General features: G+C 51.3%; 1 protein-coding gene and 1 long non-coding RNA gene across 2 annotated transcripts in view; both read right to left on the reverse strand.

Moving 5' to 3' along the window:
* Nucleotides 1–2,964: 2,964 nt before the first annotated feature.
* IGFBP2 (insulin like growth factor binding protein 2) overlaps nt 2,965–24,979 on the reverse strand; it is a 24,664-nt gene continuing 2,649 nt past the window's right edge. The window contains exons 2-4 of the mRNA XM_006906736.3: nt 6,498–6,721; nt 5,633–5,773; nt 2,965–3,462 (exon numbers count right to left, since the gene is read on the reverse strand). Coding sequence (XP_006906798.1) covers nt 3,313–3,462; nt 5,633–5,773; nt 6,498–6,721 — 515 coding nt within the window. The 3' untranslated portion in view covers nt 2,965–3,312. The remainder of the gene's footprint in view (nt 3,463–5,632; nt 5,774–6,497; nt 6,722–24,979) is intronic.
* Nucleotides 18,557–24,979, reverse strand: part of LOC107195303 — an 8,243-nt gene continuing 1,820 nt past the window's right edge. The window contains exon 2 of the long non-coding RNA XR_003044701.1: nt 18,557–24,935. This is a non-coding gene — a long non-coding RNA (uncharacterized LOC107195303). The remainder of the gene's footprint in view (nt 24,936–24,979) is intronic.

Raw genomic sequence — 24,979 nt, forward strand, 5'->3', positions numbered from 1 at the left:
ATTTCAACCTTCTCGGGGCTTAAAGAGCGTAGATGACACATTTTCTTACCTTCTGCCTCATTCACACTGTTGTCATTCCTTCCTCCTACTCCCCTTCTTCTCTCGAGGTCTCTCAGTCTCCATGCCCCCTCTTCATCTGCGGAGCCCCAGCCTCTCACCCCCGCCCCCAGCCCCATGCACACTGCCCTTTGCGCGTCCCGCTGGCCGCACCCTCCATGGGCGCAGCAGTGGAGAGACGAGTTGGCAGCATCTCTCACTTTTTCCTGCCCGAACTCCGTTCAGAGACTGCCTTACCTCCAAGCCCATGCTCCCAACTACCACGTCATATGTAGCTAGGGTTCAGCACATCTGAGAGACGCATTCGCTGCAGCGGTGATCCCCAAATTCAGAGGGCGCAAGCACAGGGCCAGCTTCATGAACATGGCAACCTGTACAGTCACACGAGACCCCGTGCTTGATTCAGTGCTCTGCTGTCGCTGTCTTAAAATTCTTAATAATTTCTGAGCAAGGGGCCCTGTATTTTCATTTTGCCCTGAATCCTATAAATTAGGTCACCTAGGAATTAAGTGATTCTACAAATTCGAATCACTCAGGAGGCATTTTTAATGCAAATTTCCAGCTCCCTTCCTAAGGTTCTAGATCAGGGATAGGTCTCCGTGATTCCACAAGTTTAACAAGCGTCCACAGTTGAGTCATTCTGGACTCCTGAGATCACCCCTTAAACAAGATAGACTCCCAGGCCCGGTGTAAACTCAGCTGTAGTTTCCCATGACGCCACACGGTGGCAGTATAACCCCAGTGTCTGTCAACTGCCAGAGGGTGAGCATTAGGTTTCATATCTCCAAGATCCCTGTCTAGCCATCCCATCTTCCCACACGGGTGCAATTTTGCTTTCCCTTAGCAAAGGTTTCTAAGTCATATTACACATCAGTGTGGTTCTTGTAGCTAGAGCCACAACAGAAGTGCTGCTCACACACCCAGAAAATCCACCTCTTCAGAGAGTTTAGAGTGTGTACAAAGAAGCTATGGGCAAGTGACATGAAACTGGGCAGGGAGATTGTGGCGTCCTCAAGAGCATTCTACAAAAACGTTACAGAAAGGACCGAAGCAAGTTGGCAACCTTGGGGCATGGGGCTGGCATGAGGGCTGAGCCCAGCAGTGGCGCGATGATAATTCCTCCCATTTTCTACGGTCCTAGTTCTCAAAGCACATTCACAACCACCATCTCACATTGATCCCACTCTGTTATTTGAGGCTGAATCACCCTCATTAGACAGATGAGGCAAACCGAGGCTCAGAGAAGACAAGTGACATAGCTCCAGGGCAGTGGAATTCAGTGAGGGGACTGGATTCAAACCCAGGTGTCCTGACTCAAGCATTCTTCTCGTCTCATCCCTGGCTCTGCATTAGAATCACCTGAAAAAACTTTAAAAAGTAAGATATCTACCTGGGGTCCACTCCAAACCAATCAGATCAGAATCTCTGATGGCGGGGCACTGGCATGAGTGTTTGTTTGTGTTTGTTTGTTTGTTTGTTTGTTCAGCGACCCAATCAATTCAAATGTTAGCCAGTTAGGAACCCCTGTACTTCCCTGGAGAGCCAGCAGGGGCTGCCCCACCCCGGGACAGCAACCACCAGCAGCTGACTATGGCTGAAGGGACAAGAGATGGGTGGCGGAACACCCATCAGTGGATGAAATAAAATCAGACTCCAAGTAGGGACTGCGGACCTACAGGGCGCAGATGGGACGGATGCCCACAGCACTGCGGGCTGGGTCCAAGCATCCACCCCGCTTCCACCACAAGGGAGCGGTGTAACTTAAGGTTGAGCAGCTTCTCCGCTGTGCAGTTGGGGCTCCCAGGCCCAGGGCTGTGGGGGGTTGGGCACCTCTGGGGACCTTTTCCTCGCCTATAAAGTGGAGCTAATAATAGCATCTCACTTGTGGATTCATGAAGATTAACCGAATTAATGTACTTCTGGAGCGGCCAGCCACTAGCTGAGGGACCAACTGTCCTGCTGGCCTTAGGCTGGCGCAGCCGGGCACTCGCTGCCTGCGGATCTGTCTGCTTTGCGGGACCTAGTAGTTTTCTACTCGCCGAAGGGCTCATCTCACCCGCGTAAGGGCGCACGTGTCCGCTGCCCCTCCTGAGCCTCCCGTGCCCTTCTCTGTGGCAGGAAGGATTCGGACTCCAGACACGCAGAGGGAGTAACATGAAAGGGAGGAGTCCGCCGCATGCTGCGGAGGGAAAGGGGGTAGCCCGTGGGCCTTCGAACGCTGAGCACGGCTTCCTCCGTGGCTCGTTGCAAAGTGGGGGTGCCCCTGGAATTCACCACGCGTTGAGGGGCCAACAGAACAAAGCGGTGGAGGGCTCACATCGAATTCTGCTTCAGAAGCAAGGCCCACACCTGTGCCCCAGTTCCCCGATCCCCGTTATTCGCTGCTCAGGAGCCGGCGCCTTGGCCCCTCGGAGAGCAGCGCCTTCCTGAGCACGCATGCCCACAGCAGCCCCGCTTTTTCCTTGCGGGGCTGAGCTGACGTCTCCCCTTGTGCCTGTTGCTTCAGGGGCCAGAGCCCCCAGTTCCAGTGTTTCCTCGTTCCCTTTCTCCTTTTGCTGTGTCATCTGAATGTAGGGAAGGGGAAGACAGACACCAGCTCCACCTCTCCTCACCCAGTGCCCACCCAGGGGCGGGAGGGAGGCCAGGGCCTCGGCTGGGAGTCCAGGCAGGAGACACGCTGCACAGGAGGGTCCCACCTGGGTTCAGAACTTTCAAGTTTCCGCAGACCAGAGATCTGCCTTCCTCCTGCCCCATCCTTCTTCCCGTTTTATGAATGGGAAACCGAGGCTTGCCTTTCCCACTTCCCCAGGAATAGGGCAGAGCCAGATGGAAGGAGGCCAGCAAGCCTTGCGGCCTCTTTCCCAGCAGGGGAAGGGGGCAAAGAAAGACAAGCAAAAGACACACACGCTTTGTTTTTCCATCCTTTAATCTTAAGCAAAAGAGACACAGGGGTTCAAAAATAAAAATTTCTTTTTTCCCCCTTCCCAAACCTTTACCCAGATCTGCCTCTGCAACCACCGCTTCCTCCCCAGCAGGGGCTGGGGAGGGGAAGGTGCAGGCCACTCCCGCTGGGAGGAGCAGGGGGCCTGGGAGGGGGGTGCCAAGCTCGGTGCCCGTCTCTTTCCAAATATAAATACACGTTTCAAAACTCCTGGGAAATCCTCCCCCGCCCACCACCCAAGCACTCTGCTCTCGCCAAAGGTGTCTGGAGAGGGGCTGGGGCGTGGGGGGTGCCAGGCACCGGCCGGCTGTGGTTTACTGTACTCCGCGAGCCTCCTGCTGCCCATTGTAGAAGCGATGACACTCGGGGTCCCCGCGGACGGTGGGGGCTCCCTCGATCGGCTTCCCGGTGTTGGGGTTCACGCACCAGCACTCCCCACGCTGCCCGTTCCGAGACATCTTGCACTGAGGAGAGAGAAGAGGAGGCCATGGAGGACATGCCCCCGGCCGCCAGCTTTCCCTTCGACACTCAAGGTTCCCTGAGCAGCAACCGTGTACCCTGAGCCAGCACTGCAGGTTGGTGCCTCTCAACCTTGAATATGAGCCAGGGGATCTGGATAAAATGCCCGTTCAGTCTGGGGTGGGTCCGAAATTCAGTATGGCTCACAAACTGTGACATGACCCTGCTGGCCCAGGGACCACGCTCTGATTAGCAAGGCTGCTGGAGACACCCCAGGATGAAAAGGCTCAGCTCTCAGCTGCAGGAGGCATCCCAGCCCTTAGCGGGGGACCCAGTATACTGGAGTTCAGTCATAGTGTGAGGTGAAAAACGTACGTCATGGTAAAAGTTGATGTAGCACTGGTCCTACTATGTGCCAGACACCATGGAAGCCATCTTTGTGCTGCTCACTTATAGTTTATATCTAACATATATTCATTGAATCCTCACAACAACCGTGTCAATTAGGTACCATTATTTCACCACTTCACAGATGATGATGCAGAGGCACAGGTGCCCAGTGTCACACAGCTAGTAAGAGCCATGGCTGGAGCGCAAATCCAGGCATTCTCCTCACAGGGTCCCTGCTGTACCCACAGATGAATGACTCTGCAAATGCCTCTGGTTCCCCATCAGGTACAGCACACAGCCGTTTTTTTTGTTTGTTTGTTTTTTTATTAGAAGAGACCACTATTTCTTCTTCTGAGCTCCAAACGAGATAGCTGGTTTACATTCAGAGGGCACACGCACAAATAAATAGCTCTTAACACTAGACTGTCATTTACAGGGGCAAGGTACCTATGCTGAAGGAGGTAGGGAAGGGAGATGCCCTCTCCCAGGGATCAGCAAGCCCCATATCCCATCTCCTGGCTCCCGTACACCCACCCTTCACGGCAGTCCTGGCTGCCCACTAGAATCACCACGGGAGTTTTGAAAGTCCCGGTGGCCAGCGAGCACCTCAGACTCACACAAATCCGAAATTCTGGAGGTCAAGATGCCTGCGCTGAAGGAGGTAGGGAAGGGAGATGCCCTCTCCCAGGGATCAGCAAGCCCCATATCCCATCTCCTGGCTCCCGTACACCCACCCTTCACGGCAGTCCTGGCTGCCCACTAGAATCACCACGGGAGTTTTGAAAGTCCCGGTGGCCAGCGAGCACCTCAGACTCACACAAATCCGAAATTCTGGAGGTGCGGCCCTGGCATCTGTGATGTTTTAAAGCAGCCTAGCAGGTCCTGGTGCAGCCAGGGCTCAGAACCGCTGCTTGGAAATGGGAAACTGGACGGCCAGCGCAGCCCACACTCCTCACCCCATTCCCCCTCTGCCTTGAACGAAAGGCACGTATGCTACGTATGCATGCTTGTTCTCCCTAGAGAGGGGACGAGCTGGAGGAGGTGAGGGGTGGGCTGCGTGAAAGGACGACCAATCGATACTGAACAGCCACTGAAAATTATCACAACTCTATGCAGCTATGTGAAAAATACTGATAATGTGGAGAAGAAAGTCTGCATAGGTACACAGATGACTGGAAGGCACAGGAACAGAGGGGAAGGGGCGGGGGAGCGGGGAGGGATCTGAGTGGTTTACTTACACTTTCCTAATTTTCTCTACGGTACTTACAATGCTGCTCTATTACCATTTTTAGAAATATTTTAAGTGGCATGTCTCCAGCTCTGATTCTCCATTCCCTGAGATCCTTGAAAACCAGACAGGCTACTTGGTCAATGGTTTAAATCGGTAATTCTGGAAGTGTGGCCCGTGGACTCTCAGCATGCCCTGGAGCTTGTTAGAAATGCCAACTTTGGTCTCCACCCAACCTTCTGAATGGCAGTCTCTGAGGGTCAGGCCTGAGAGACTGACCCTCAGGTGACTCTAATGCTCAATAAAGGTTGAGATGCATCGGTGGAGGCTCACATTTCTTCTCCAAGAGGCTCCTCCCAACCTGGACACCAAGCACTGCTGGTGGGTGGCTGGATAAGTGGAGTCAGCCTCTGCCAGGCCCCAGGCCAGGGAGGGAAGCCCACCTCGCCAGCCCTGGCAGCTGACACCCCCATCACACCTGTTACAGAAGTCTGGTCTAGCTCCCAGAGCTTGGGGGATTACAGGCGGGAGGGGCAGGAACAAAGTCCTTCTCTCACCTGTTTGAGGTTATACAGGCCGTGCTTGTCACAGTTGGGGATATGCAAGGAATAGAGGTGCTCCAGAGGACCCCGCTCATCCGGAAGACGCATGGTGGAGATCCGCTCCAGGACCTGGTCCAACTCCTGCTGGCAGGGGGTCTGTGGACACAGCCAATGCTTAGAGAATGAGTTCACAAAGCACAGGCCCTGGGAGCAACCTCAGAAAGTAGCTCATGCTTGGGAAAGGACTTCTCCCAGGCCACACAGGTAGAAGATGGGCTTGTGCCCCCCAGCCCAGGGAGCTCACTCCCACATCACTGCGGCCCGCCCACCCCCTAAAGAAAGTCGAACGGATGTGAGTTTTCACTCCTCTCCTTGCTGTGTCAATGGCTGTCAGGAGTAAAGATGAGACCTACTTGCAAATACTGTATTTAAGAAGTTGTCTTTAGATATCTCTACTCCATTCCTTTCCATAAACCCAACCGAGCCCAAGACCCAAGACAGCAGAGCTAGGCTGGCAAGAGGAAGTGGGCAAGCTGAGGAAGGGGAGGACACTGCAGCAAGCGTGAGCAAGTTCAAGTGGATCCATCGTCCTCATCTCTAGCATGTTTTCTTTGCCTGTGTCCCAACGCCAAGTAGAAATGTGGACATTTTAGAAGGAAGAGACTTGAAGAATCCACACGCCCAGTCCATTTCACAGCCAAAGATACTGAGGCCGCCAAGAGATATTAATTGGCTGATTGGCCAGAAGGTCACTGAATATGTTGGGGGCAGAACCCAGAAAGTGCTTTACCTGCAGGCAACACAGGTCATGCCCTTCCCCACCATGAGACTCCCTCCGTAGGTCCTCCCACCCTTCCGACCAGACCCGACCCCCTCTGACCCTGGCAGGTGGCGGCCGAAGCTTCTTGGGCTCCTCCGGGCCGGGGTGCTGCTTGCCGCCTTTGCCCAGCTGGCGGTGCTGCTCGGTGACCTTCTCCCGTAACACAGCCAGCTCCTTCATGCCCGACGTGAAGGGCTTGCGGCCAGCATTGCCTCCACCTCCAAACATGCTCGTGGTCACGTGGTTCTCAACCAGGCCTCCGTCCGCGTGGTCATCGCCATTGTCTGCAGAGAGGAAATGAAGCGGAGTTCCAGGTCCAGTTTCCAGAGTCGGGCCCTCTGGGGCCGTCTGGACCGGGTGATGACGGGACCAGAGAGAACTGACATCTGAGCCATTGTGCTGAGCCATTCACGTGGAGTATCGATGTCGGTCGCACCCGCAGCTCTTACGTGGGCCCTGTCACCACCACCCTTTCTTAAACGCCTGCCATGCTTGCCCTGCTCTGCTTGCATCCCAGGAAGCCGGGGCAAAGCACAGACGAACGTGCCTTCTAGGCCCTCGCCATGGAATACAATTCAGTCCCCTCTGGGGTCTGTCATTCTCCCTAGAAAGACCTCCCAGGGTCACCTTCCACCAACCCCCAATCTAAGGGATCCATCGTTCACGGTCTGAAAGGGCATGGATGCCTAGTCTGCCGAGGGTGAGAAGGTGGGGCCTCGGCACCACCGGAACCTAGTTCCCAACACCCCTGCTGTGGCTCTGCGTTTGCGCGTCTGCCCCTCTTCGTGTTCCCCTGACGCGGTACTCCCACGGCTGCCACAGCAGTACCCCAGTGACCCTTTGTCCCCACGTCTGTCCAGGCACACCACTGCCACCCCCCATTACGACGAGAGCCCCAAGAACAGGAACGATGACCTCAACTTTGAAGCTTCGTCTGATCGCATCCAGACTTTCGTCCAAGGAGCGCCCATGACGTCTCTTCCGGCTTTCTTCAACTGCCAGTTAGTCAACAACAGGGAAAGGCTCCTATCATGTGCACAGCTCAGGAGCAGGGGGGCCTTGGGAGCAGTCCCCGACTACCACGGTCTCACACTGGCTTAGGCGCGTCCAGCCAGGAACAGGCCAGAGGCACAGAATGGGGTGAAAGAGTGAGAACCAGGTAGACAAGGGCCCTGGAGCTCTAGGGGGGGTCAAGGGGCTCAAACAGCCCCTTGCAGACACAACAGAGCAAACCGGGCCACAGACCACACTGCCCAGAGCAGCTCGCCTGCAGCTCCCAACAAGACCTGGGGACGCAGCGGGAGTGTTTCTAAACAGATCATGCACATTTTTTCTTCCCTTTTAATACACGTTCAAAAACTTATAGCCCAAACACGACCAAATGGCTCTTAAAATATTTCTACACACAAGTTTCAGGCTAAGCGCCTAGTATCTGGCAGTCCCTTCAGAAGTTAGGCACAGCATGGTGGCTCAGACGGTCGCTGTTCTGGGCCGTGCTGTATGGTGGAAAGAGCTGGTCCTTACCTCTAAAAGTGGGGCTGTAATACCCATACCCTCTCTGGCATTCACTCACTCACCACCTAAGCGACAAGGCACTCTGTGCCATTGGCGCTGGCGCCTACTTTCACAGAGCATGCTCCAGCAGATTCCAGGTGACAAGCCACCAGCACGGTTCCGACAAACGGAAGCGTTCAGCAGAGGTTTGCTCCCATCCCTCCCCTGCCCGCAGGGCCTGATGCCTGGTCAGTTCTCACTAGCGACAGCAGCATCCCTGTAGAACTCAGTGCATTATCTCCAGACGAGCAAGCACTGGGCAAGAGAGTGACTCGGGTTAAATCCCAGCTCTGCCACTTTTTACAGCAGCTGCATAACCTCTCTGTGTCTCCGTTTTGTTAACTGTAAATGGATAATAATAGATCCTATTTCACAGAACTGTTGAGCATACGTTATAGGTAGAGCACTTAAGATATGGCCTGGAACACAGAAACTATGTCATGGTGGTGGTGGTGTTGGTGGTGGTGATTACTTATGATGATGATGATGATGATGATGATGATGATGGACGGTTGCCTCAGTGAAATGCTACCTCAGCAACGTGGAACCTGACACTAAGAACCAGGACACAGAAAGACAAGCCACCGAGCATCAGAAGAGCTGTCATCACATCCATGCATTGTCAAACTGGGGTGCCTTACTCCCCAGCACATGAAAGAACCCTGGCAGTTCACAGCCCCATTACTCCCCTAAGCCTGCTTCTGGGATGTCTGGTTCCCGAGGCCACCGCAGAATAAAATCAACAAAATTAAAAGGAGAAAGAAGGAAGGCAGGTGGACAGAGGCAAGCAGTATTAAATGGCAGGGAGTAAAGAGGACACTTAAAAAAAAAAGCAAAGTAAGAGCTTTGGGGACATTTAGTCATGGCGAACAACTGTACGCCCATCAGTGACTTCCACATCTTACAGCCCAAAAGACGAGTTTGTGTTGATAATGATGATGACCTTGAGCTGTCCGAAAAGGAAAGGGGGATAACACGTCAAATATTTAACATTAAAAAAAAAAAGATTTCTATTCAAAATTGTTAAATTTTAGAAAAATAAAAATTGAAATATTTAAATGAGTAAGCCTCCTGAAACCCGGAAAATCCTCTCTAGAGAATGGCTACTTCCCCGGGGGCTCTGAGTAGCTTGGGTTTTACCATAAATAAACCAAGCGCAGATTAAATCCGATTCCAGAAGCCCCAACACCACCTGCAGGACAGGCTGATCTGAAGCAACTGCCACCAGACTGGGTGGGAGTCCTATTCTACTCCGTGTGATCAGACCCCCTCCCACCCTGCCCTCCTGTTTCTGCTCCTTGAGGCAAACGCGGCCGAAATCCAGAAGCCCCGGGAGAAGTAGACGCAGTTCCCCAGCTCAGCTGCCCGCCAGGACCCCAGGATGGAGACACACAGCAGCCCTGTCTGGCTGCACAGGTTCTCTCTGTCCCTTCATGTCCACACAGAGCTGCCCTTCGGGACTGGTCAGGCAGGTGGGGCCAGCTGTGAAAGAGACCTCCCCCTTTCCCTGTTCAGATAACAGGTGGAGGGCAGGCAGGAGGCTGGAGGAGACAGGCTTGGGAGAGTCTGAGAAAACCTGGAAAATACATAGGATGTTCTGATTCAGTTCCTCTCCATCTCCTTCATATTAATCTTTGAAGTTCACGAGGCAGATGGCACAGGTGGGGCCAGGCTCACCCGCCTTCTCAGCGCCTCGGTTCTCCTGCCATTTCCATCTCTACAGACTTCTCTGCACTAGACCTGGTGGGACAGTCGCAAGCTCCCTGACCCCACCCCTGAAGAGGCTGCCCAGGGATCACAGGAGGAGAGCAAGGTGCCTAGCCAAGTCCTGTACCCTGCTGCACTGCGGAACCACCCAGGAGCAAATGAGAACAGCCCAGTTGCCCTTGCTCAAACCCCATACCTGAGGTCACCCTTGGCATAACCCCCTCCTCACGGCACCGTGCCCAGCTGTCGGCTTCCTGTGGACAATGTCAAGGAGGATTTCCAGAGATCTCAACACCACGTCCAGTGCTCAAGACTGTGTTCTGTTGACGTGGGATTTAGACAAGACGAGGGCTCTGGGAATCTGCTGACATAGCACACTGTCACCAGCTTCTGGAACCAACCACTCTGCTGTCAGAAGCCTGACTCTCAGAAGCTCAGCTGGCCCCTCTCCTGGGAGGAGGCCTGCCTGCTGGTCCCTAGGCTCAGTAAAGACAGCAGTCTCCACTGTGACTATAATTACATTCTCTGGCTGAAGAAGGGAAGGCTCCACTCACCTGAACCCAACGTCTGAAACACCTTCTGGACCAGGGTCTCCTAACCCCAGCACTACTGACACTGGGACCAGATGACTCTTCATAGGGGCTTGTCCTGTGCATTGTGGATGCTGAGCAGTATCCCAGGCCTCTACCCACTATGCCAGTAGCACCCTCCCCAAGTCGTGGCAATCAAAAATGTCTTCATACATCGCCAAATGGCCCCTGGGAGGCAAAATCGCCCAGTTGAAAACCACTGTTCAGAAGAGTCAGGCATTATCCAGAAGCCTAAAAATTCCCCATCCCAGCGCTGAAGACCTCTGCCCCACATAAAGCAGATCTGAGCTCTACTATATCCTCCCCGACCCCAAGGCTAAGACCCCACCATTCCTTCCATCTCCAGCCGCCCTTCCGGCCTACTAGTCCACCTTCTGGGGGTGGAGGGGTCTTCCCTGGGCATCCCAGAGGACTCAGCATGCTGCTTCCTCTCCTCCGACCTCTCCTGGGCACTCATACCACTGATGGAGCCAAAGATACATCCCTTGGCTAAGTCTGAGAAGTCAGGGCTCAGGACAGAGCCCTCCGTAAGCTCTGGGAACATGTTTGACAAGGTAAAAATACTTAAATGAGTCAGGTAAAAAGGTGCACAGATGAGTTCATTAGGCACAGCAGGCACAGGGCCCAGGGGCCTGGAAAATGTTTCAATTCCTTTTAAAATCAGAAAGGACAATAAGCTTTTAGGTCAAAGAAAACATCTTAATATACAATACTGATGTGTTTGCAATTATGAGGTGCAGTTATAAAATATGATTTTAGAATATTTTTTAATGGGAAAAGGGGCCTACAAAGGCAAAAATGTCTAATGCTGTCCTCCAGGTCCCAGAAGACAAGGGACAGCGTTGGCTTCCTATCCTGAGCTATCCACGACCTCTCTGAGGTGAAGGTCGGTTTGTCCACCCTCACAGAGGTCACCTGGATTCAAGGGTATATCTCATTCCATGCCTTTATTGATCTCATCACTGCCAACGAACATGCCAATTAGATGAGGACATCCACGGGCCTGGTCTGCTGACGTACATGCTGACACTCCACGTCCCGAAGTAGAAGCCCCGGGAAGGAAAAGGAAGTAGCCGGCTGGGTGATCAGAAAGGATTCGAGGCTGCGACAAGCCTTGATTCCCTGACTGTTACCATTCTCAGCCAAAGAGGTTCAAGAATTCAGGCTCCCAAGTCTAATCGCCTGACTGAACCCCAGCTCAACCACTTAGCTGTGCAGCCCTAGATAAGTTACTTAAGCTCTCTGTGCCTCCACTGCTCATCCATAAAACACGGACAAACAGCAGGCACCTCCAATGGGCTGCCAGAAGGATTTCGAGAGACGCTATATGTATTCATGGTGCTGGGCACTCGAGGTTAGCTTTTAGCTGCCCCCATTTCTCCGCCACCCCAATCCTGCTCCCCCAGGGGAAGGAAGTACCCACACGGCCTCCCACACTCAGTCAGACAAGGCCATTGTCACACGTTACCAACTTCTTCCCATACATTCTCTCAGGGGAGACAGAGACAGAAGCAGTCCACAGGAAAACATTCCAGATGTAGAACTCCAGCTAGAGATGGAATTTGCCCTCAAAACAAAAATACCAACTTGCATTTTTTTCTGCCTAAGAGAGTTAGGTTCAGAATAATATTTATTAAGCAACCACTTATGTATGCAGCTCCGTGGGCTGCAGTGCAAAGGTCACTTTGAGAAACAGTTCTTAGCAACCCAAATCGCATAGCTGGAAACAGCTTCGGGCTTGAAGATGACGGCCAGGGACCTCCAAGGCCCATGAAGAGATTCTCCCCCAAAGATAAATAAGCATTAGTGGGTCCCCCTCACACAGCGACCCAGGCAATGGGTAACACTGAAGCGGGGAGTTTCCCAATTACATACAGAAGGTAAAGCTTTTCCAAAGAGAGGTGGGGGAGAGCAGAGAGTCCCGATCTCCTGTGGGGAGGGCTGGAAGAACAGAGAGAAGCCCCATCGGCTTCAGGTGTATTGCCACGCTTTTCCACCTTACGCACCTGGGGGAGAGCTGGAGATGAGAAAGGCCAGTGCGATGAGAAGAAATGGACAAATTGTCCCATTTTACAGATAGTAAGCCCGAAGCCCAGACGGACTACCGTCTGGGTCTACAGCACAGCAAATGACCTCTCTGCCATCATCAGTGATGCTTCCTAATTGGCACGGGGTCCCCACACTGTCCTCTGACCCAGCCTCACTAATCTAGCGGAGGAGGGCGGCCAGAAGATGAGACTCCAGGAAAAAGAGCTTTATCTACTTCTATGCATTCACACCCTCATTTTAAAACTTCATTTTGGCATAGTCCTTTTTCCCCCATGTAATCTTGTTTGACTGTAGCACTGACAGCCTTACTCAATGAATGAAAAAAAACCCTTGTGTCTGGCAGACCCTTGCACTTATGAAACCTCATTTTCTCCTAGTGCGATGCTCTGACCTCAATGTTCCACTGGACAGCTGGCAATTCCTGATCTCTGGGAAACCTTAAAGCACTCTTAGGAAAATACGCTCAGAGGATCTAAAAGCAACCCCTAGTCCTTCCTGCTTTGAGTGAGAGGCATCTGTGCTTTCTCAGGCCTGGTAAGAAAAGCAGACGTTTTTTCAGAAGCATCACCCATCTTCATAGCAGGTTAATAAGTCTCCTTTCTTGCTTCTGAAGAGACCCTAGTCATTTTCCAACCTTCTCCTTAGTCTATCTCCTGATTATTTAGAAAGCTAAGATCTGGGGCACCACATGATGATCTAACCCAACCACAATGGCATTTCCTCCAGTGAATTCACCTTTCAACAGGTAACGGACCAAGGCGATGCTGGATGCCTTCCTGGTTCCACTCTAGCTGGGCACAGAACTCACGTGGCTCCTTTGTTGATTTCTCCCAAAATGCACTTATCCTTAATATATGTTGGACAAAAGAATAAAGAACTAATTGCTATCTTCCTCCTCCCTCCTGGACAACTTCTCCATTAATAGCCATGGCAGTGGACGATTCATTAAGAAACCCTAATGGGCAAAGGACTTCGGGAGTCAAGCGCCCTGAATTCCAATCCTGGCTTTGCCACTTATGATTCACCCGTGATTCTGGCCAAACCATTTAACTTTTCTGAGCTCTAATTTCACAAGTCTGAAAAATGGAAATAATAATCCTACTAAAATAAAGGCTGCTACTTAAATAGGGAACACACAGGGGAAACAGCTTTTGTTGGAAAGAATTCGAAGCCAGTCCCTTTGGATGGCTGGCTGCTTGTAGTCACCTAACTACATCGAGCATGTGGCCACTATGTTCAATAACACAGCCCACCAAGAGGCTGGGTGGATAATTCAGGCCATGCTGGGAGGTGGGCAGGGAAGCAGAAATTAGAAAGTGGTGGGAAGGGGGGTCTAATTGTTATCTTTCAGTTAAAGTTTAACCTGCAGTCCTAGTCTCTCTGGGTGACTAACATTGTGTATGCGTCTTCCTCTACCTTTTTTTTCAGAAGGTCAGAGGCAGCAGGCGGCAGTGCATGCACAGTGGTGCACACACGGAAGTCTGCTGTGGTGTAGGCTGGCACCCAGGACACATTCCAGTGATGTTCTCCTGGCCAGTCCCTCCAGCCCCTGCTGACAGCCAGCCTCATCCCAAACTCCCCTCTCATTCTTTCCCACTCTGAGCTTGCGCTCCTTGCAAGGGAGCCAGCTAAGCAAACCCAACATTTCTCAGATGCCACCATGTTCTGGGAGAAATCCCCTGGGAACAGACCCGTAGCTCCTCAGCATGATTTTCAAACAAAGGGAGGTCGTTCCTCCCCTCTGCATTCCCTTTGTGAGAGGAAATGGCTGCAAGCAGCTTCCTCGGATGTTCGAAATCCCCCAAGTCATCCAGGTTGTATCACACAAGCACAGGCACGGGCCTTTCTCATCTGGGGACCATCACCTCTGCACCCCAGCTACTACAGGCCTGTCACCCAGCTAAGTGCTGAAGAGCTCAGTAAAGTCTGTGAGTGGAATGGCCAGTATGCAGAGGCCCCACCCTTGTCCAGGAAAAGAACCGCTGCTTGAAATGATGGCCTACAAAAGGAAGGGCAGAGAGCCGACCACCTGCCAGGCCACCACAGGCCCTTCCTGGATCTCCATGGGAAGACCAGGGCTCTTGGGCTCACAGCCTTGGCCTACCAGTTCTGGTGTGGAAAGAAGACACTGGAGGCCCAAGGTTCTGATCCCGATATTACTGCCATTCCCGGGCTCTGAGTAATGCCAGCAGGGTATTTAAGGTGTGTAGGCTTCAGTGTGCTGGTCTGTAAATCCAGGGAGTTAGACTAGGTGATTGGTTCCCAACCATAGCTGTTAACAGAAATCAAGAGCTTTCTAAAAATGGAGACCTGGACTCCAGCCCCAGAAGTTCAAAGACAACGGCCTGGACAAAGGTCAAAGAATCGGGTTTTTAACAACCCTCTTCAAGCTCTGGCATTTCCAGGGCCCCATTCTTTTGCGATTCTCTCTCTCTTACCTCCGTTTCCTGAAGAACTTCTTGGTGATGAGAGAAAGATGCCTCCTCTTTTCAAGAGATATGGTTTCACATACACACTTGGCAAAGGTGTAGTCACGTAAGCAGTTTCCATCCACTGACTCACAGGTTCATAAACAGACAAGCATGTGTGCTTGGATGCACAAGAAGAAGCCCTTCTTGGCCAGGCATCACGGAGCTTTCTAGAGCACGCCCTCACATCACCATCTCCTGAGCGAGCAGAAACAGCACTGTACAGAGCCTCCCTGCCTTCGTACTCACCAGGGTCATTCCTGGAATGACAAAGACCTGGGGAGGGTCAGGGCAGAAGCAGACAGTTTGAGAAAACAAAAGCATGCTCAAATTCAGCCAAGGTCCTCTGGGACTCTGCGAGCCAGGCTGTCCTTGAAGAGCCAGAGAAATTGATATCAAGATGGCAAATAGCCTTATCAGCTTTCTCTCCTCTCCGTGGGTCCCAAACATTTCTCCTCTGGTTCAACTAAAGCCACCCAAGAACCCACAAAGCGACCTATTTGCTGAAGGCCCAAGTGATCAGAGAGTGTGTTTTGGTGCAAACGAACCAGAGGCTATAGGAACGGAGAGAATGTGTCTGACACAACAATTCTACTTCTCTGACACATGTGCAAAAGGACCCATGCACAATATTCATTACTGCGTTATTTGTACTTATAAAAAACTATTAGCAAACTGACCTAAAAGTCTTTTGATAGGTGGATGGATAAATAAATCAGTAGAATAATACAATGGAATAATATACAGAAGAGAGTTTCATAAGTTGATCTCAAAAACCTAAGACTAACAAGGGAGAAGAGTTACAGAATGAAACCTTTTATGTACATTTTTTATTTCTTTTCAGAGAACAACTCTAGATAATGGTTATTCATTAGCAAATCTGTTTAGATAAGAAAGAGAAACATTAAATAATGCATGCTGGGGGCTGCCTCTGAGGAGGGGGGACAGGGAACAGGAGGCTAGTGACGAGGGCCATTGGAGGAAGCTAAAAAAAAAAAAGACTTGAATCAAATATGACAGCAAAATATCAACCACTCCCAGTTCTGGGTGGTAAATTGGTGTTATTATGTTATTCTTAGTACTTTTCTGCATTTTTTAAATTCTCTCTTTAAAAATTCACCTCTCTCACTCCTTACCCTCCTTATCAAGCAAGGATATTAGTAAACTTGGGGTACCCTGGGAACCCCACTGGCTGCAAGAAGACCAAACAACAGTGACATGGCCAACGTGACTCAGAGGCCAGTGCAGTGTTGCTAGGGTCACTTACCCACCAGTTGGAGACTGACCATGAGCTCCTCCTGGTCAGGGCTCTGTGGCAGGAAGAACTGGGAAATGAGTCCGAGAAAAGACTAGAAGGTAATGGAGGGAAGTCACAGGGTCAAGAGCTCTAGGGGCACCTACAGATGCACAGTGGAGAAGCTGCCGCAGGGCCAGTATGCGTAATGGAAGGGAGGCACCTGTTCTGGTTCCTTGAGGACCAGAGAGGAAACAGCCTTAAAGAGAAACAGGAGAGATCCAGGTGGGAAGTCCACTCAAGAGTTTCATGAGAAAGAACCAAAACAAGTGACAAATAGCACATACTTCCTCTGGTACCATTTAGGAGGAACTTTTGGAGGATGAAGGAAGATGGACAATATGAACTTCAAGTGTCCAAAGTCTACTTGGCTGAACTGACGAAGGGTCCCCCTGCCCAAAGCACTCAACTTCCTTCACAGCTCTCTAGCCGGAGTGCACTGGCAAAAAGCCATGGGTCCATGCTCCTCCTTTCTCCTCCAAAGGATGGAAGCTTCTTGAAGACACAAACTTGGACTTCGCTTCCAGAGAGCTTTTTAAAAAAGCTCTAGACATAATAAAAGAAGGTCAGGAAAGAACACATTCTGTGTGCTCAATTTACTTTTTTGGAAGGAAAAGATTGTGCTTTCTTTTTCCAAGACTGAAGAAGTAGATATCTGTTAAACTTGATTTTCTTGTTTCTATGACTTTATTCACCAGAAAGGACGCTCATTATTTCACATAATGATCTCCCTAAAGGGCCTTGGTCAAAATGCTCAAAGAGGAGCCCATTTATTTAGAGATATATTATATACATTTCTACTGACTTGGTTTCTTCTTAGATGATATTCAACATTTCAAAATGCTTTTCTTGCTCCCCTCACCAGGATCAAAAAGTATGTGCTACAGGTGTGACAGCTGCATTTTTTAGAGTTGGTCTCATAGCTTGCACACAATATGTGCTCCACGTTTCAGCATTAGGAAAGCTAACCATCCAAAGCGCATCTCCCCACACTCTGGCCTAGTATACCACATTATATTATTTCTTTTTATCACTATTCTTTTTCTCACTTTTCTGGCCTCTTCCTCACCATCTAGGCAGCAAGCAAATGGAAGCAGGAGATGGGTCCTCTCCCAGGATCCACATTCAAACAACTGTCCCTACACTCACTTTCGATGACGTGACACTACATACCTGCTCCCGTAGAGGGATAGAGACCAGGTCCTACCCAGTTCTCTGCTCCCACCCTCCCCTTCCACCTGCCTCTTCTCCATCCTCATAAGACTGTTCCCAGATACTCCAAGCCTGGCAAACTGAACCCATAGGAGGCAAAAAGAAACTAAAATCATGCGAAGATGTCTAGGATTGCTGGCCACACTCTCAAACCAGCACAAGAAGTGTCCTGAATATAAATAAGTGTCTTTAAATAGGTCACCATGCTTTTCCTTTTCTGTAACCAAAAGTTTACTAATGTTGTCTGACATATTACTGCATCACGTCACCTCTCTCCGTTGGTTATGCGCTCTTGATTTAGAGGCAGGAAACCAAACCAAAGACAACCAGCAGTGCCAAGTGAGAATCCTCAGCTCAGGGGCAGACATGGGCCATGATCGGCCATCAGCCATGGGTAGAACCATAGTGTGTGACAATGCATCAAAGGCCATTCTGGACTTAGCAAAGGGCAGCTATCTGGGGAAGCCACACCCTGTGGAAGAAGCCACATCTCCTAACAGGATTCTTAAGTATCTTTTCTTACTAAACTTGGTCAATCACAAAACACCCTAAAACAGGCATTTGCCATTTCCTTCTATTAAGTTGATATCAAAGAAGAAGGAAGGAGGAGATCAGAACCCGTATGACCACATGTGATTGTCTGAGTTTCTGTGTCAAGTGGTTCATGTACATAACTTTGTTTTATCATCAATCACATGAGGCTGATAATTTCTTATCCCCTCTCACGCTTGACAAAAAAAGCCACTGGGTTTGAGGCCAACTGTACAAAGTCACGTAGGCAATGGGAGAGCCAAAACCAGGTTGTCAAGCGTCATAGCTCTTAGCCAACCAGAATGGCATCTGGTCACTTGGTATCACCGAAGGAGACTCTCAGTCAGACCACTTCATTTCTTCTGTTTCCCATCACCTCGCCCCCTCCCCGTCTCCACAGGACCCCCATCTTCCCAGTGAAGGGAGCCATCAGTCATGTGCCAGCTGACCTCACCCAACCTCAAAAGCCTTCGAGACCCAGTAAACCCACCCCACACCCACCCCACTTTATCTTGCCTGACACACCCCCTGCCGCTGTTGCTATAGAAACTGTCCAGCCTTATCAGGCTGTGGCAGGGGCAGGGAACAAGGAATTGCCATTTGAATTTTTTTCTTGGTCTCAGGCACTTAAAAGTAAGTTCACCATCCAGAGGCAACTTGGCACCACCATCCAGAAGTCAAGACAATAGACCTAAAAAAAAATTTCCTGGGAAGTTGCATAAAGGAACATTTTTGAGAAGTTATGCCTTAATTACTACCTCCCAGGGAAAAGGAGCTTTTCTAAACAGCAGTATATAATTCATTGCCTCTCTGCATGTGTGCGTCTGATGGAATGAGCCCTGGAATGAGAAGCTGGAGACCCGGACTCCATTCTGGTCCTTCCGTTCTGGTCCGCGCCTGCCTTTGCATTTGAACCTGAATGCAGCCTTGATTCCTTTATCTGTCAAGTGGTGAGCATCCTAAGGCTAAAACAGATGAAAAAAAAAATGAATCTAAAGGCACTTCGGTAGAAGTAGACAATGTCTAGCAAAAAAGCAGTTTTAGGTATCATTATTTCGTCATTTACCCTTTGAGGTTGCCCCTTTGCTCACTGTACCCCGTAATGCAACTCAGATCCCTCCGGCCGGAAGGTCCCCATCTCTTCACTCCTATCAGGATGGAACACGCTAAACATGCTCCTCTTGCCTCCCCCCCACGCCCCCACTTCCTCAACCTCCCCAGGCCTTCCTGGGCTCAGTTCCCTCCCGTCCTCGGCTCCCTGGCTCCCAGAGCTCTCAATTCCTTGAATGAACACAGGCTGACACACCTACACCCGTCCACTCATGAGAAACCTCCCCAGGCTCTGCTCAGGCCAACTTCACCAGAGCCCGTGGGCCAACTCTCCTGCCTGGCAGCTGGAGGCCTGCCAGCCCCCCGTCCCCTCTCCCCAATCTTCACTCCTGCTCTGCCTCCCAACAGCCAAGGAGAGATGTGGGACTGGCGGCCAGAAGGGGACCCAAGGGCTGCCAGATGCCCCCCCTTACCAAAAAAAACGCGGGGGAAGGGAAACAATTCCCGACTACAGTCCACTCTGTACTTCTTTCCGGGGGAGCTGCTTTCTGAGCAAGGTCTCCCTCTGCGTCCTGACTGACACCCAGGAGCCGAGCCAGCCCAGATCGTCCCTGGCTTTGTTAAGGAACAGGAGTGGCGAGGAGGGGGAGGGTCGCGTCCAGGGTTAGGAGCCAAGTAGCCGGGGAGAGGCACAGGGGGATGGTCCATTTTCCAGGAGAGAAAAAGACCTCCTATAGCCCACAGAGACGCTACTCATTGCAGGGGTGAGGTGAGGGTGGGGGCAGTTACTCTGGAACCTGATAGCCAAGAAATTTCTCTGGACTGAATCCCCACCTCTAAAGTGGGCTTTGCCTCCCACCACACATACCATGAAGGCCCAGAGTCCACCCCAGATGCCCAGCGGCAAATACTACACTTTGTCCCTACTGTCCTGGGTCTCACCACAAGCATATGCTGAACCCCCAAAGCTCAAGCATTCATCTTCTCTGCTTCCTGGGGCTTCAGCTCCATCAGACGCCTGAGAACTGCCGTCACTGTGCCCCGACAGCCCACCACCCCAAAGGCTTTCTGGGACCACAGATGGAATCGAACATTAGAAAGAACTCCAGCGCCCCAAAACAGTCCTGCACCCAGCATCCCCGCTGAGACCCTTCAGCGCCCCCGTGAAAAGCAATGCTGCTCCCCCCTCAGAGTGAGGTAAACTCCGGAGACTCATAGTAAGGAAACGTCACTTTTTTTGGATGGAACATCCAGTTTCTTTGCCAGGATCACGTTCAACTTTCTGGCACCCTCGGCTCAGACAGGATGGATCTGAAAGCCCATTTTCCTGCAGCAGGAAACAGGCACCATGGGGTCTTTGCTGGCTCTGACAACTCAACAACTGCACCCCCTCGCAACGTCTTACGTCCTAACTGTGTTAGGGCCAGTTCATGCTTGACCCCCATTGGGGGTCCTCGCAAGTTTCCCATGGAGGGCCATCCGTACCGGAGGGAGCTTTCCGCCTGAGACGTGGCCTCGGAGATCTTCCAAGCCCCTGAACACAAGCAGCTGGAGGGCTGGACCCGACAGGTTGGCTGTCCAGGTGAAAGCAGTATTCGGCCCTGGGTCACCTGTTCATGAGCAGCAAGGCCAGCACAAGTACCCAGTGTCTAAATTCTGGGGCCACCTTTGTCCCGCATAGTCCCTCCACCCCAAATCTGGGCACTGCAGAGTGACGCTCCCGAGAACGGTCAGTCCCAGATTTTAGGACACAGGCCGCAGAGAACACTGCCTACCTCGTCCATAAACAGTGTGAGCCTGTTGACCTCAGCCATTGTTTATTGTCAACAGGGTTTATACTGCATTTAAAGTACGGTTTCATTATCCTTTCTAAGAAACAGTTTCACTACTGTCTGTGAAAGTAGGTCAGAGGTATGAATATTTCCTTTTTATAGGTGAAGAGATAAAAATCAAGTGACTCATTACAAAAAAAAAAAAACAAACCCAAGTGTTTAGGTTTATATGTATTATCTTTACACACATGTATGCATACATGTAACATGCATGCAGGCACAACTCAATGGAGCTGGTCCTATCAATTCTTGACTGACAGATAAGGGAACTTAGGCTCAGGGAGAATACATCTCGGATGAGGCCCCTACATGCTGTAGATGATTGGCCATTCTGACACAGACAGTGAGCATTCATTTTAAAGGAAAGGAGACATTGTTTGCCAAGATTAAGGCAACTAATGTGTGTGAGAACCTACTATGTGGCAGACACTCTCCACTGCCACAGCTGCCCTCACACACACCCCATTTAAGAGATACAATCATCCCCACGTCACCAACGGGGAAGGCCTCAGCCCATCACCACTCAGGTTCTGAGACAAGTCAGCATGGAAACCGAGGTCAACTGACAGCAAAGACCGGGCTGCTTCCATCATCATCTCTTCTCAACCCCCTCGGGCCCCCCAGTTCTCCTCTCCAGAAGCCCACCCCGGGACCCTTTTGCCTCTAACTGCTGCATGATGGCCACTTCTATTTCTGAAGTCCCCAAGCTCCAGAACTTGGGCCTCTCAGACGAGGCGAGAAAACGCAAATAACTGAACCTGAAGCCGACAGTGATGAACCGAGACCTGGGCATCATCTGCACATGGCAGGTGTCCACGAACAAATCTTCTGGCTGACAGAGTCAAAGGCTTTTTCTGCCAAGTTCCACTCCCTGGCTTGGCCAGAGGAAAGGCAGCCGGGTTAGTTTCTCATCCTATTAATTACCTGCTAAGGTGCCCCTTGACTAAGCCCGAGTCCTCACCTGCAAAATAGAGGCGAAAAACCTACGTCACAGGGATGTCATACACAGAAGACAAAGCAGGCAAAGAAGCCAGTTCACAACAGGATAAGGACAGATGGGATATGATCCATCTCCTGGCGGCTGCCTGCCACCTCAGCAAAACGCTGGCCAGAGATAGCAAGAAGCAGAGGGGCCTAGAACATCTGCCAACCAGAACACTAGCTCCCCTGGTCAATGGAAAGTGTAACCTCGCTCTTCTGTGCCTTGGTGTCAGCAGAAGCAGCCCAAGCATGAACCTTCCCGGAGAGAAATGGCTATTTCCCCCGCCCACTAAGCCCAGACCCTGCACTGCCAGCCAACCTCCCGCCTCACATACGGATTAGATTCGATTCAGACATTCCAGTCGCCATTCACCTCCGTGGTCTCCCTCCAATTGGATCCCTGAGAAAGCTTGGGGTCAGTATATTTTCCATGACACCTTCTCAATGCCTGTCCACCTACTTAGCATCCAGCCAGGTGTCCTAGACCAGGCCACGGTGAGAAAGCATGGGACAAAGGGTCTAGAGGGTGTTGAGAAGACAGGATAGAGAAAGCAGAGGAGGAAGTGGGCAGCTGAGAACACAGAAGAGATTGAAGCTAAATGCAGTCCCTGGATATAAAATTATTTTAAAAATAATAACAATCACCAAGACTTTTTGTTGTTGTTGTTACGGTATGGTAGAATGTGAAAACCAACAGCAAAACCAAATGTGGGCATAACTATTTATTTTCTGCTTCTCCCTCCTTCCTTTTAGCAGCCCCTGCCCTGCCCTACCCCCACCCCCAACAGGCTGAGAAAAATGCTCTGATTCTACATTTCATTAGAGTCGAGAATTTTCAGCACTTCCTCACATCAAATCTTAATTGCGTGTCCCATTTTCTATGGCAGAGAACAGCTAATCTGAGAACCAACAAGAAGCTAACCTGACAGTTGGGCTAGAGAGCAGTGATGCTCTCAAAGTACGCCCTCAAAGGCCTGGCCGTGGGTGATCAAATATGCCCTATTCTCAAGCAACCCACGGGCTTTTTTATAAGGCTAATTTCCATAAAGCTCCCCCCCCCTAATCCAAAGGACTGATCTCCGTGAAAAGTTTATTTTAAAGCTCAATGCTAAGGTAAGGTAACAATGAGAACTTTATAAGCCTCCCTTTTCCCTTTGCCTGCCAGGAAACTCAATCGTCCAATTTGGCCAAGAACTACTACATAGGTAGATCCTCATGACCACCTCAGGTGTGTTCTTATTCCCCACTAGACTCTACCACCTATTCTAATTCAGAGTCCTTAGTCCTGTTTTAGTTTTTGTGAGATCTTTTGACATTGCTATACAAGATTTGCTTTTTTACTAAAGCTTTCTCAAATATCTTGCCAAAGGAATGGATGGAATCACTGGTCCAGACAAAGGGAACTGACTTTAGTGAACACTTGACTCAGGTGAAATGTGAGTAGGGAGACTGCAGGGAAAGACTCCGATTTGGTGGCTTCCTCCAATTCCAGCTCTCCAGCGCAAGGGCAGGCCCAGGCTCCTGCTTGCCTAGCAGGCTCGGGACCTTCCAGCCACACCCTCCACAGCAGCCCTGCCTCCAAGGCCATGGGACACCCGTCGCCAAGGAAGCACATATCTCCCATGAGGGGACCCAGGCGCAGCACAGCACTCAGCTCCCCCATCTCCTCCTTCCAAAGTGGTGGTGACTCAGGCGGAGCAGCTTAGCAGAGCGAGTTCTGAGCATTCTGTCCAGAAGAGGGGAGGGGGGCGGAAGGTGGTGGTGTTAGCAATCAGTGACAGTGGGTCCCACTCATTCCCCGAGTCTATTTTACGACTTTGAACTCAGTATGCAAATTTATGCAAGGCAAGATGCAAAGCAGCGCTTTCAGCCAGAAGTCCCATTGCTTTCCTCCCCTCTTTTTTTGAAACTGCACTGAACCACTGTAAATCAGTGCTCTTCTCTGCCCCCCTTATCCGCCCCCAGCAACTGCAGATGCAAAGCCTCCCCAGCCCGCCCGCCGGCCAGCCTGCCTGCCTGCCTGCCTGCCCGGAGACTCTGACAGACTGCACATTTCTATAGCACCTTTATATGTGCAGCGGGCCAGACGGCCACTTGGGCGGCTCCGCCCCTCAGCATAATCCCTGGCATTGTACACGGCAGCGAAGGAGGCAGGGAGATGCTGAGGAAGGCCCTAAATTCTGAAAGGACCAAACTGCCCCCAAACCTCTTCCCTCACATTTCTAGGCACTTTTCCCATTCCACCACCAAACGCAGTCACGCGCTTTTAAGGTCCAGACTTCCTGAAGACCTCGGGGTCCCCCTCCCATTTTTCTTCCGGGCTCCCTCACTCCAACCTCCGCCCCAGTCTGACTTCTGGGTTTATTTGAACCAACAAGTCCCAGCCCATCACCCCCAGGGGATGCAGACTCAGCACCGGCTGAAGCGCCCACCCCCACCCCCTGCATCCCAGCCATCCCCAGGAAGCCAGCGACACAGCCCCTGAGTCCTGGGAACAAAGACAAAAGAGCTAACAGCGAAGCCGGAACTGCTGGGGTTTGCTGCCTCGAAATGAGAGGGTATGTTTAAAATTCTCAAAAGCAACCTGCTCAAAGAGGAATGCAGGCTGGGATGGGTGGTGGGGGGAGGCTCACGCTTGGGGGGTGGGGAGAAGGGATGGAAGATGAAGAGTAGGAGGCAGCAGCATTCAGTGCTAAGGTCTCATCTAGGCCAGTCTCAGTCCCTGCCCCTCTGGCCCAACTCGGACCAGCACTGGCCATGCAACACCCCCTCCCTGCTCCAGCCCAAGATCGTCTTCTGCACAGAAGCCTCAAAACTTGCCCCTCTATCTTACCGAATCCCTGTAAGCCCAGGCTTCTCCCCTTGGTCCCCCTCCCCCACCAACCCGACTCTTGCCTCAGGCACCCAGCTCTCGGTCCCTTTTCCAGTGCGCCCACTAGGCTTCCACATCTAATTTCCACCACCCTCCCCCCAACCCCCACCTGGGTATCGCCTCTTCCCAGTCTGAAGCACAAGAGAAAAATGTGGAAGGCATCTGTCTGGGCATTGAGAGAAGGCTAGCTAGTGGAGAGGAGTCCCATAACCAGGCAGAAAATCCAGAGTGACATTCTTCCCATGAACTCACACCATTGTCCCCAGGCTCCCCAGACAACTCACCCCCCTCCAGGCTCCTAGGAGGAGTGAATGGGGAATCTCCAGCTCGGTTCCCTTCTGAAGACCCTGACCTGCTTCTGGGGGTTGGGAAACAGGAAAGCTGATCTTCAGGCTGAGAGTG

The sequence above is a fragment of the Pteropus alecto genome, unplaced genomic scaffold (assembly GCF_000325575.1).
Source record: "Pteropus alecto unplaced genomic scaffold, ASM32557v1 scaffold110, whole genome shotgun sequence".
Classification (NCBI taxonomy): Eukaryota; Metazoa; Chordata; class Mammalia; order Chiroptera; family Pteropodidae; genus Pteropus; species Pteropus alecto.